The sequence below is a fragment of the Chrysemys picta genome, chromosome 22 (assembly GCF_011386835.1).
Source record: "Chrysemys picta bellii isolate R12L10 chromosome 22, ASM1138683v2, whole genome shotgun sequence".
NCBI classification, from domain to species: domain Eukaryota; kingdom Metazoa; phylum Chordata; order Testudines; family Emydidae; genus Chrysemys; species Chrysemys picta.
Genome location: NC_088812.1, coordinates 554081 through 566559, shown reverse-complemented (window position 1 = coordinate 566559; position 12479 = coordinate 554081). Strand labels below are relative to the sequence as shown.

General features: G+C 59.5%; 1 protein-coding gene across 2 annotated transcripts in view; it reads left to right on the top strand.

Annotated features, from left to right (window-relative positions):
• The window catches only part of OLFM2 (olfactomedin 2), an 82082-nt gene extending 74975 nt beyond the window's left edge, over positions 1-7107 (top strand). For both annotated transcript variants that reach the window (XM_065575563.1, XM_005311397.5), the window contains exons 5-6: positions 1952-2058; positions 6210-7107. In XM_065575563.1, coding sequence (XP_065431635.1) covers positions 1952-2058; positions 6210-6887 — 785 coding nt within the window. In that variant the 3' untranslated portion in view covers positions 6888-7107. The remainder of the gene's footprint in view (positions 1-1951; positions 2059-6209) is intronic.
• The last annotated feature ends 5372 nt before the right edge of the window (positions 7108-12479 follow it).

Here is a 12479-nt window from a genome sequence, read left to right as displayed (position 1 = left end):
CCTGCTGAACTCGGTGTCAGCAACACCTCGTGGGAGAGAGTTCCACTGGCCAACAGAAACTGTGTTTCCTCCTCGCTGCCTTTGAACTTGCCACCTTCCTGTTTCACTGACCGTCCCTTTGCTATGAGATAGGAAGAACCGAAGATCCAGCCAAGCCTTGGCCTGGAAGACGACTCTATTGTTTGGGGTCGGCCCATGCTGAGAGCAGCCCAGCGTTTATTCCTACAGTGTTATTCGCATCACCGCGGCCCACCGTGCTAGGCACAGCACGAGACCATCCCTTCCCATCTGGGCATTCAGTGGGTGTGGCAGGGGGCAGGCACAGAGAGGGGAAGTGATCGGCCCCAGGTCACCCAGCAGACAAGAGACCCGGGTGCATTCCCTGCCCCCCGAGCACTTTCCCTGGGCAAGGCCAGCCTGAGATGAGAGCCGGGAAGAGAATTGCTCAAGGAGTGGCCTGTAATCTCCATTTCTCTTCTGTAACCGGGGGCGCCATGTTCCCCGTGAAGCCGGGGCAGCCCTCGCACGGGCTCTGATGAGCAGACGGCTCTGCCGGGCTGCCTGGCTTTCCCCTCTCAGCTTGGGTCGCTGCTTGCCCTCCGATGCGGGCTGGGAACGGCTGCTTTTCACCTGTGTCTCACTGTCCAGGAGCCCAGCCCACGGGCTTTGCTGCTCCAAGCTAGAAATCCCAATACAACAGTAGCCAAGGGTGGCAGGGGCTTCGGTTGGGCTGGGCTGGCCTTGGGATGCCACCCTGAGGCCTGGGTCTCGAGACAGAGGCAGTTTGCGGGTAGGACTCGCAGCTCTGCTCGCTCCCTGCTGCCAACCTCTTGTCTGGATGCAGGCGGCAGATGCTGGGAGCTGTCCCAGTGCACCCAGGCGTCCACGTGGCTGATTTGCCACTCTGCTGAGCCCTTTCGAGTGCTAATGCTTAGACCCTGGCGCCCGTGCAGAGCAGGGGTGGAACGGGATTGTTTTGTGCCTGCTCTGCGCTGGCGGAAACGGCTGCCCCTTGCAGAGCCAGAGGGAATCAGGATGTTTTCCTGAAAACTCCCCCACTCCCCTGGCATCTCCCATGCTGAGTTTCCCCAGTGAACCCATGTGTGTGATGAGCCAGCGTGGTGCTGGGCTGGGAAGCGGGAGAGCTGGGTTCTAATCCTGACACTTCACTCTCTGGGGCTGGGGCTGTCCCTCGCTCTCCGTCCGTGCAGCACTTGGCACGGCTGGTGCCCTGATCTCGGGGCGAGGAGCCTTGTACAGACATCAGCCTCCGCTGGCCGGAATCGATAGCGCCCCCTCGAAGGCACCGGGGCTCCAGTAATTTACACCCGCTGAAGACGGGGGCTGACTCGAGCCAGGTTCTGTCTAGCTCTGTCCTGGGATCGAGGGGTCCTCGTGGAGATGGGGATGCCTTTCCCCCCAAAGTCGCACTGCTTTAACAGAAATCAGGGTTGAAAGGGATTCAGTTACACTGGTGCAAACGCCTGTGCTCCCGCCGATTTCACCCGGTGTGCCAGAGACGCGCGTGTGCTGGGGAGGCGTCGGGTTCACACAGGCCCAGGGCAGCCAGCTGCAGTCAGAGGCAGAGCGCCCACCGGGGGACTGGCCTGATGTAAGTACACACCGCTAGCCTTGCTGTGCGGCTGGACGCTGCTGCTGCCACGGGTGGGACGAACGTTCCCCCACTGCGCCCAGTTCTGGTGAGGGATGCAAGCAGGGACAGGAGCAGCATCTACCTGGCTCGGGGAGGCACCAACCGGCTGGCTGTCGGTAGGGGACGTTCTCGAAGCACTGCACAGCCCGGACAGGAGGCTGCCGAGCGTGGAGGGGTCTCTGTCACTGCAGTCCCAGCCCCCTCCCGTGCACCCTGCTCTGCCCCCCACTGATCCCCGCCCGCCTCAGCGGTTGGGCAGGTTTCTCTCCTGTAACCGTTCTCTCTGTCCTGCCGCAGGCTGCGGGAAGCTGACGGGTGTCAGTAACCCCATCACCATCCGGGCGTCGGGATCCCGGTTCGGATCGTGGATGACCGACACCATGGCTCCCAGCGCCGACAGCAGGGTGAGTGCCGAGGGCTTGCGCTGGCGGGTGAGTGCTGGGCTGGGGCCGGGAGGAGTCCGGGGGCTGCCTCGCCTTCCCATGGCTCCTCTCCCCTTGCAAGCCACCCACGTGGCTTGTATCACTCTGCAAAGCCTCAGACGGCTGCAGGCCAAGGCTTCCATGGCCGTTTTGTGCACACCGTGGAGGAAGGGGTCTGATCTCCAGCCCCCAAGAAGGGCGCAGCACCCGCAGTCGGGACCGGATCTCTCAGCAGCTCCTGACACGCCACTCAAGGCAGGGTTTTCCCAGGAGCTCAGCACCCAGCGTGGATCTGCCGTGCTGGGCGCGTCAGACAATCTGGCCACTTATTCCGGTGCCTAAAGCAGCGGTTCTCAAACTTTTGTACTGGTGACCCTGTTCACACAGCCAGCCTGTGTGTGCGACCCCCTTATGAAGTAAAAACACTTTTTTAAAATTTAACTCCGTTATAAATGCTGGAAGTGGAGGCTGACAGCTCGTGACCCCCATGTAATAACCTCATGACACCCTGAGGGGTCACGACCCCCAGTTTGAAAACCCCGGCCTAAAGGATTGCTGGCCCCGATCCTGGACAAGGAGCCCTTGTGACAATTCCAGCCCCCGCCCTGTCTATTTCCGTGCCCAGGGCCAGTCCAGCCTTTAATCCAAGCAATGGGAAACACACACCCCTTAAAAACCGCCTGTAACCGTGGCCAGAGGAGATGAGCCTGGCGGGGTGACGCTCAGCCAACTCTGAAATCAGGCACACTGGGCATTTCTATCATGGTGCCGCTTTAGTTCTTAAACCGTCGCCAAGCGTTCGGTCTGCAGAAAGAGCGAAAACCCGTTTAATATGGTAGACTGTGGAGGGTGGGGAGAGCTAATAAAACTCTGGGAAACACCCGTAAAGGTGCAGCGTCTTCATTGTGCAGAGCTCAGCGTCTCAGCGCAGTGAGCCCAGCAGAGCTCGAGAGAGGCAATTACTAGTGTCAAGAAATCCCAGTCCCCGTGAGAGATGCCAGCCATTTCTGCAGCCAAGCACCCCCGCTTTTCTGCCAGGAGGGCCAGGGCTGCACGCTGGAGGCTATTAACAATGTGGAGCAGAAGCAGAGGCTCCTGTTTCTAATTCCACATCTCTCTCATTCATTGTCTTTCTGTTGCACCTCCTGCAAACGGTGTCGGGTGCCCCCTAGCAGCGTGTCCCACGTGCGTAGCCGGAGAGTGAGCCTGGCGCCTGGAGTACCCTCTGGCCACACGGTGGTACAAAGCGGGTTAGACCCTTCGCTGGCGTCACCTGGCACCGGGAACACGTACTAGGAAGGGGGTGGGTGCAGGGAAGCGTGTTGCATAGCCCCCGGCGATGGTGTCTTGAAGCCTAAGGATACCCTAGGCCTTGTCGACTTGGAAACTGGGGCCAGACTAATGCCAACGGCTGCAGCTCGCACCGTGAGTTACTTCAATGCAGGATCACGCGTGGCCGCGTGCAGGGGGAATCGGGGCCTTACTTCTCTGTATGTCCTTCCTTGGTTATATGAGGGACGCCCCTGCTGGCCATGCAGGCCTGTAGCCAGGGCCTTGTAAACACAGCCAGAGGCGTGCTGGAGCCGGTGGCAGAGCTGTTCCCCTTGTAGCAGGCTGTCTGCAGGGGGCGGGTCTCCATGGAGCTGTGCATCGCACCTGGGGACACGGCTGCAGGATTGGGGGAGCGGGGAAGTTACCCAGAGGGGGCGCATGGTTCATAGGACTGAACCTAGTGCTTGAGGAGGTGAAACTGGGAGCCAGGACTCCTGGGTTCTATTCCTGCATCGAGGAAGGGAGGGAGGGAGGGAAGCCAGGACTCCTGGGTTCTATTCCTGCATCAAGGGAGGGAGGGAAGCCAAGACTCTTGGGTTCTATTCCTGCATCGAGGGAGGGAGGGAAGCCAGGACTCCTGGGTTCTATTCCTGCATCGAGGGAGGGAGGGCGGGAAGCCGGGACTCCTGAGCTCCAGCCCTGACTTGAGGAGAGGGGTCTGGGTTTAGAGCAGGGAACTCTTGGATTCTTTCCCAGCACTTGGGCAAGTCACTTTTCTCTGGGCCTCAGGACAAGCATCATTCTCTTGTCTCCTTTTCCTGTTCACACCGGCGGGGCTGTCTCTCGCTCTGCGTGGGCAGCGCCCGGCATGTCAGAGCCTGATGCTGGCGATACTACAGGGGTGACCCCAAGAATTGCTTAGTGGGTGTGTCGTCATACAGCAGTGCTGTCCCAGCACCCACCCAAAGCAGAGCGAAAGCACCCCGGGCGTGGCTGGTAACCAATGGAGACGTAGCCGGGGCTGCTGGTCGTTTGAATTCATGAAGGAAGAGAGGCTTCCAGGAGGCCAGAGTTCAGGCCGCCATTGCTCTGTAGCTGCGTGGGAGCTCGGCCGGTGCTGGCAGCTCGAGCTGCCTGGCTCGTTAGCCAGGGCTCAGGATGGATGGGAGAGCTGCGTGTCACTGCAAATGGCAGGTTTTTATGTATGGCTCGGGGGAGCGGCAGGGGCTGATGGATGGCCTCTGGGAGAAATTGGATTTCTAACATGCAGCAGAGCAATCGGCCTTTTATTGATCGTGGGGTTTGCGTTTTCAAACCAGATGGGCAGAGGCCTGGGGGAGTCTCAAAGGACCAAACCAGCCCCCAAGCCCCAGTGACTCTCCCCAGCATCCAGTGGGGATTGGGCGTCCTTTGTGCCTGGACTCCGGGCTCAGCCCGGCGCTGGCGCTCGGGGAGCAGGGCTGGCTGGGCCAGCTGGGGGTTAGTGGCATTTCCAGCCACAATGTAGAACTGTGCTAAGATTGGGGGCGCGAGCGCACGGGGCTCCGTTCTTGCTGTCCTGGGCCTTGTGTTCCCAGTCAGTACCCTGCTGGGGGGGGGCACTTGCTTTCACTGGCATACGTGGCTGTGCGAGGGGCCGGGGGGTGGGTCGGGCCCCTAGGGCCAGATCCTCAGCTGGCACAAATGGCGTAGCCCTCGTAAAGTCCCTGGGGCTGCCGTGTGTTACGCCCCTTCCTCCCCTATTCCCTGGGGCCTGAGACAGGCATGGAATAACGTCCAAGGCCAGCAAGCCAGCCAGCACCAGGCCCTGCCCCCCCCCCAGACCGGCCTGAGGGGACTCGTCTGCTCCCCAGTCCTCGCTGGATTTCTCTCTCCCTATTGCTGGGAGACCCCCGAACGCCGCAGCAGCGACGCACCCAGCAGAGCGTCCATTTGCAGCTGCAGTCACGAGCGGCGTGGGCAGGGCCACGTCTCTCTGCCGTGGAGCGACAAGCGCTGGGACTGGCCCAAGAGCTGCAGGGTGCGTGCCGGGCCCGGTGCCCAGGGGCAGAGAGCGCCTTCCCCTCACCGCTCATGCTGGGGCAAGCAGCCAGGGCAGGGATGGTTTATTCAGCCTCCCCTCATCCGCAGGTTTTTTTTTGTTTTGCTTGGGGCGGCCCTGTCATGTGGGTTGCACGGGTGGAGATGACGGCAGTAAGCCCTGCTGAGGAGCCGGGGTCCCTTCGCTCGGCCAGAAGCTGGAGCTGGCGTCTCTGCCCGTCTCTCTCCTCCTGTTTCCACCCGAGGTTTAACGCGTGGAGCTGCCATTCAGGGCCCTTGCCAATAGACTTTACTCTGGGGGTCTGCGCGGGGCCCAGCGTCGTGGGGCTCAGGGGGGCGCTCGCTCCCCTATCATTCTTCTGTAAACATTTAAGCCAGTGTGACAGGCTGGGGGGCTGCCGGCTGGGTTAGCCCCGGCTCGGCCAGCCCCAAAGGCTCCTGCCTGGGCTGCAGCTCCAGGAATTCATGAAACCTCGAAGTCCTGCTCTGGCGTGGGAGCTGCCCGGGCTGGGGGCCTGGGGAGTCATTGCTCCGTGCGGGGAGGGAGCGGCGTGGGGGAGGCGGCCGTGCTGATGCCGCTGCAGCGTAGGGGCTGGAAAGACATCCAGGGGCTGGGGGGCCCAAGCCTCATGCAGGGCCCTGCCCAGGGGCTGGGGGGCCCAGGCCCCGTGCTGGGTCGCACACGGGGTGAGGGGGCCCAGGCCTCTTGCTGGGCCCTGCTCAGGGGTTGGGGGCCGGGGGGGTCTGGGCCCCACACAGGGGTGAATTTTCCCCGGGATCTGCTGTCCCCTCTAACCACGTGGCTGGTCTCTCCCGCCCAGGTGTGGTACATGGACGGTTACTACAAGGGGCGCCGGGTGCTGGAGTTCCGGACCCTGAACGACTTCATCACGGGCCAGAACTTCGTGCAGCACCTGCTGCCGCACCCCTGGGCCGGGACGGGCCACGTGGTCTTCAACGGCTCCCTCTACTACAACAAGTACCAGAGCAACATCGTGGTGAAGTACCACTTCCGCTCGCGGAGCGTGCTGGTGCAGCGCAGTCTGAACAGTGCCGGCTACAACAACACCTTCCCCTACTCCTGGGGGGGCTTCTCTGACATCGACTTCATGGTGGACGAGAACGGGCTGTGGGCGGTCTACACCACCAACCAGAACGCCGGCAACATCGTGGTGAGCAAGGTGGACCCGCAGACGCTGGAGATCCTGCGCAGCTGGGACACCGGCTACCCCAAGCGCAGCGCCGGCGAGTCCTTCATGATCTGCGGCACCCTCTACGTCACAAATTCCCACCTGGCCGGGGCCAAGATCTATTTTGCCTACTACACAAACACTTCTAGCTACGAGTACACGGACATCCCGTTCCACAACCAGTACTCCCACATCTCCATGCTGGACTACAACCCGCGGGAGAGGGTGCTGTACACGTGGAACAATGGCCACCAGGTCGTGTACAACGTCACGCTCTTCCATGTCATAAAGACTTCGGGCGAGTTGTGAAACCGCTGCCGGACTCGGTTCTTCGCTCTTTCTTTTTTTACACTTCGGGATCGACCGTTCTTTTCATGAAGCAAAGCCCAGAGGTTCTTCTTTGTGTTTTTTTCTTTCTTCCTGTGGTTGACATGACGCATGGATCTCGTCTGCTTTCGTTGGAGCCAAGGTCAATTATTTTATTTTATTTTATTTTTGGTGGCAAATAAAAATGATTTCTTTGACATTTGATGGAGCTTGTGCCTTTTCTTTCTGGTTCTGGCCATGCCTCTCTGCTTCTGTGCAGGGGACGCGGGATTCTAATTCCCGCGGGGAATTCACCCCGTAAATACAGAAATACGTGAGAGTTGCACACAAACATTAAAAAGTGCATTATACACCAAGTGTATATAACCAGAAGGGTGAGAAATGTAAAAATTCGACAGCCAAAGTTAAATATTGAAATAATAGCAGCCGTTAAGCTGAGCACCGAAGCGCAGACGTACCCAGCTAGAATAACGGTAAATGTTAAAAATGAGAGAGAGATAAAATGTATACAACTCAAATGATAAATGTTAAAAATGATACATGCAAGTAAAATACTGGCAAGCGTTAGAAAGGATCGATTTTAAAATGCTCTATGGGTAAACTACTGGTCCGTATGAAAACCCAGACATACAAATACGATAACAGAACTAGCACCTTGTTATTATTGAGTTATTCCCATGTCACCCAGAGTCCTCGCTGGTGGCTGCGTTGGGCTGGCTGCCCGCGGATTGTAACATTTCTGTTCTCTTGTAGTAGTTCCGCACAGAGGGACCAGCACAGCGGGGTCTGGCCCGTGATTGGGGCTTCCAGGCATTACTGTAATACACCCAATACATGCCGTACGGCGTCTACACAATGGAGTCTTGCTCCAGGACTGGGGCAGCGCCCGGCGCAATGGGGCTGAGGTCTGAGCTGGGGCCTCAAGGGTCTCTGGTAGTGAATTTGACTCCAGCTCAGTTAAGAGGACACTGTCTGGCACTGGGCATTGCTGGAGCTGCCTTGCTCGATTCTGGCATGTCCCATCTTTCCCTGCAGAACTGACCCCCTTTGCACTGGGAGCTCGATGTAAAGTGAATGGACAAGTTTAGCTGCGGAAACAGTGACATTTTGCTGGGGGCTGAATCGCACCGTTCCCGGGTTGTTCTGTTTGCAGAGGCTGTTTGCTGGAGGGGTCCCTCATTCGGAGAGCGGGGAGGGAAGCCCTGGTAGGAGAAAGGCAAAGCCCACGTTCTCCAGGGGCCTGGCTCCAAAGCTCCCAGCACACGCAGGTTGCGGACAGGCTCGCTGGGGTGCAGGGGATGGACGATGAACACAGACTGGCTCAGATACCCTGCGACGCTCGCTCACACTCCTCTTTGCACCAGCAGCCTGGACCTGATCCCAGGATTAGCAGTGTGGGGGCAGGAGGGTGCCTGAGTGCAGCTAAACCCAGCTCTGAGGAATGATGTGCCGCCCACTCCTCGGCAAGCAATAATCCTCCAGCCTCCACTGCCAGGCCTCCCCCGCACTGTCTGCCCGGGGACGCTCCCAGCGCGGCAGAAAAGGCTCAGCACAACCGCCTGGACACTTGTGAAGCCTGCGAAGACGCTGTCGCTTGTTGGTGTGATCAGGGGAGCGGCACTCGGCGCCACAGGAGGGCGCTGGGCCCCGGCTCAGGCCCAGCATCAGGCCTGGGTTTGTCGCCAATGGATTTATTCTCACTGGGCCGGTTCCCGAGAGCCACATCTGCTGTACGGCCCCCGCTAGGCCGAGGGCCAGACAATTTCACTCCAGGGGGTCCCTGCCCCCCAGGGACTAGAGATCCAGCCAGTTGCAACGCCGCTGTCCTGGCTGCGCCTAAACCGAGCCGCCGGCTTCCAATAGCTGCCCCAGCTCGGCTCGGGAGAGCGACGGAGGGGCTCCCGGGGCGCTGACGCGGCTCTGTGCTCAGAGCGATGGAAACCCGGCGGCTCGGCTAGCCACAGGCGGCCGGGCGGGGCCGGAGGAGATGGAGGCGGCCGGGCGGGGCCGGAGGAGATGGAGGCGGCCGGGCGGGGCCGGAGGAGGTGGAGGCGGCCGGGCGGGGCTGGAGGAGGTGGAGGCGGCCGGGCGGGGCTGGAGGAGGTGGAGGCGGCCGTGGGGGGCTGGAGGAGATGGAGGCGGCCGTGGGGGGCCGGAGGAGATGGAGGCGGCCGTGTGGGGCCGGAGGAGATGGAGGCGGCCGGGCGGGGCCGGAGGAGATGGAGGCGGCCGGGCGGGGCCGGAGGAGATGGAGGCGGCTGTGTGGCCCGTGGCGCAGTCGAGCGGGATTCCTGCCCTGGGCCAGACCTGGCTCCTTAGCGCAGCCTGGCAGCACTGGTGCCTGGCGCTCTGGTGCCGTGTGTGCTGAGTCCTTGTATCAGCCCGGGCCATCTATCTATCTATCCCCATGCACCCCCTCATCTATCTATCTGCCAAGTCTGTATTCTGAACCAGTGGGCCGCTCGGTGAGGCCGAGGGCTGAAGTGCAAAGTAATTAGTAACCCTGGGCCAGGCCCTGCCCGGGATAAGGTATTTGGGATGGGGGGCCAGGCCTGGTGCTGGGCCCACAGCCGGTTCCTAGGAGTAACTTGCTTGTAATCAGGGCCCCTGGGAGGTGATTCTGTTCCCTGATGCTTGTTCGTGCCGCAGCCGGGCTGGGCTTGCAGGACTGCGCCGGCTGCAATCACCCTGCCAGCTCCAAAGGGCTTCATTGCTCTGTATGACGCAGTGTCAGGATGCGGCTCCGGTATTCCAGGGCGCATTAACGGCCCATCTTCACCAGCTGATACGCCACCAGCCTGTCTGAGGGCCTGGTGGGTGCTGGAGCTGTGGTTTATGGGCTTGTTTAATGCACCGCGTTCCGATGCCAGGGATATTATAACCGCGCTGGGGAACATCAGAAAAGGGAGAGAATTTATAAATAGCTTCTTCCTCAGAAGAACCAAACCAGAAGGGCCACTGGGTGGAAGGAGCAGGCGAGGAGTTGTAGGTAGCTGTGGTGTCTACAACCGCTGACCGAGGCCGGAGCCGTGCACAGAGTGACAGATGGTCCTGGTTCCCAGAGCTCCCCCTCTAAACCGACCAGCCAAAGGCAGAGGTGGGGGACCGAGCCCCAGCAAAGAAGTGGTGACTTGCCCACGGTCGCCCGGGGGCTTGGGGGCAGAGCTGGGAACTGAAGGCAGCTCTCCCAAGTCAGGTCATACTTAACCACACGCCGGCTCTGAGCTGAGGCTGAGATAAATGGGACTGCAGCAGTGCAGGTAGCCTGCGCTAGAGCCGGGCAAACCACGGAGCAGGAATGTTTTTCTTTTTAATTGATTTTGGTGAAGGGTGACGTCTGCCGGGAAACAATTACCCAGGCTGTCAGGGACTCCGGGACGGCCAATGAATAAGGGGGATTCAGGGCCCATTTCATTTCTGACGAGCTGCGTCCCCAGCCGAGTGACAGTCAAGGGGGATCCTCAACTCAGCAACCACTGTCCCCTCCTCCCCTTTCCCTGTGGGCCTCTCTCCTTGGTGTTTAACCGTGAAGGAGACGTTTGCTGGGGCCGCCAGCCCTGACGTTGCTAGTGGATTTCAGCTTGTACCAGAGAATTTCTCTGCGCGGAGGCAAACCTCCCCCCACCCCCGTACCAGGGACTCGCAGTGAGACTGTCCTGACCCATGCGCACCCCTAGCGTGGGAGCACGGCCATTAGCCAAAGACTGATGCAAGCCCCATTGCGGGGGCTCTGAGGGCTACGGGTATTTAGGTTGTTCAGCTCCCAGGGAAACCAATGGGAGGATCTGGACCTAAGCTGTCTCTATCCTGCCCCCTACTGGTGTCCAAGGGAAAAAGCGGAGCGGGCCCAGGCTTCATTTGCATTTTTGTTACCCACCATCCCACTGTGAAAGTTTTGGTCATTTTGGTAAAAATTCATTTAAGTTTGGAGTGGTGAGATAATGGAATTTGGTTCTCCTGAATGGGCAACAAAAGGGCCAAAGAACAGTATGAAATATGCCCTGAGTGAGGGGTCGCCCTAACCTTAATCCGAGTCGTGCACAGCTGGGCCGTGGTATGCGGCTAGCAGTAAAACAAGGAAGGGTTGTTATGTGAGTGCTGATTCTCTCAGTAAGGGGTTTGTGGGGTTAGTTTGTTTTCATTGTTTGAATGAGTTAGCAGGGGTGAGAGGGAGGTTGGTGGAGTGGTTATAGACACTAGTTTAGGACTTGGAAGCTAGGGTCCCCTTTTCTGTGTTGTAGGCTGTGCATGATCTTGGTTAAGGCTCTGAGTTCAGCCCCTGTGTGGCTAAGTTGCTGCTTATAAAAGGGGACTAGCAGCCCGGGCCTGGCTCACGCAGAGCAGTGACCTGGAACAAACGTTGCAAGGCGGGTGCATAGGTGTTGTGGTGCTGGGTGCAAGGTTGCCAAGCCAGCTCCTCGAGGAGGTAACATGGCAGTGATCACGGAAGGGGGATGAGCTGAGCCTGCAGCCACACCATAGGGTGAGACCGGGCAGGAGGAGCCAGAAAGCTCTGAACAGCCGCTCCTGTGAACCGGGTACCAGGTGGAGGAGGTGGGCTGAGAGTTCAAGGGACTCCTGGCATATCAGCCTGGGTTTCCTTAGCCCGAGGCCGTAATCATCTCTCGAGTTTCCCATATTCTCCTCTGGCGTTTCATTTCCCCTGTTCTGTGGGCAGCATGGCCAGGATGGGGCGGGCGACCAGAGCACTGGGTTGCATTTATTTCATTCTCAGAGCAGGAATACCAGGGAGACTGGCTAGCGGCTCCAGCCAGCCTTGTTAAAGGGCCCCTCAAGGCTGCCGGACCCCTTGGCAGAAGGGTTTCTGGTAGAGCCTAGAACTCGCCAGCCGTGACTGAGCTGAGAGTGAGTGGCTCTGCTCTGAGAGACCTGGCGCCCGCTGGCTTTAGGGCACCGCGGGGTCAAGTTTCTAGCGGCTGCGCTACTTGGCTCAGGGGCGGGGGGCATCGCAGGGGGGTTCTTGGTAGGAAATCCGCCCTGAGGATTGTTTCCTGGGCACGCAGCAAGAGAGCAATCTGGTGCTTAGCAGCGTGTTGCTCATCTCTGCAGCTGGAAATAACTGACATGGGAGGCAGAAACTCTCTACACACCCCTCCAAAGAGGCAGCTGTTTCTCCCCGGGAGGCGTCCCTGTCTCAGGCAGCGTGCTGTGGAGGAATGGGCACAGGGCCAGGAGGCAGGTGGCTTTGGGTTCCTATCCTGCCTCTGTTCTGTGACTCAGTTTCCCAGTCTGTACTGTGGGGATATTAACAATGCAATAGTACCTAGGGGCCCTAATCAAAGACTCGAGCTCCACTGTGCCAGGTGCTGTACGTGCAGAGAATGAACAAACAGTCTCTGCCCCACGGGCCGGTGTAGTGGGTCCCCAGTCTCCTCTAGGGGTGACCGTGATGGTGACATCTCACAGGAGTGGGCTGGTGGAGATCAGCTAACTAATGCCCACATACTGCTTTGACCGCGCAAATTGTTGTCATTCGCACTACGGCAGAACAACCAAAATCAGCCCCCCGTAACGCCAGGCGCTGCACGTACACCTGGCAAGACAGCCCTGCCT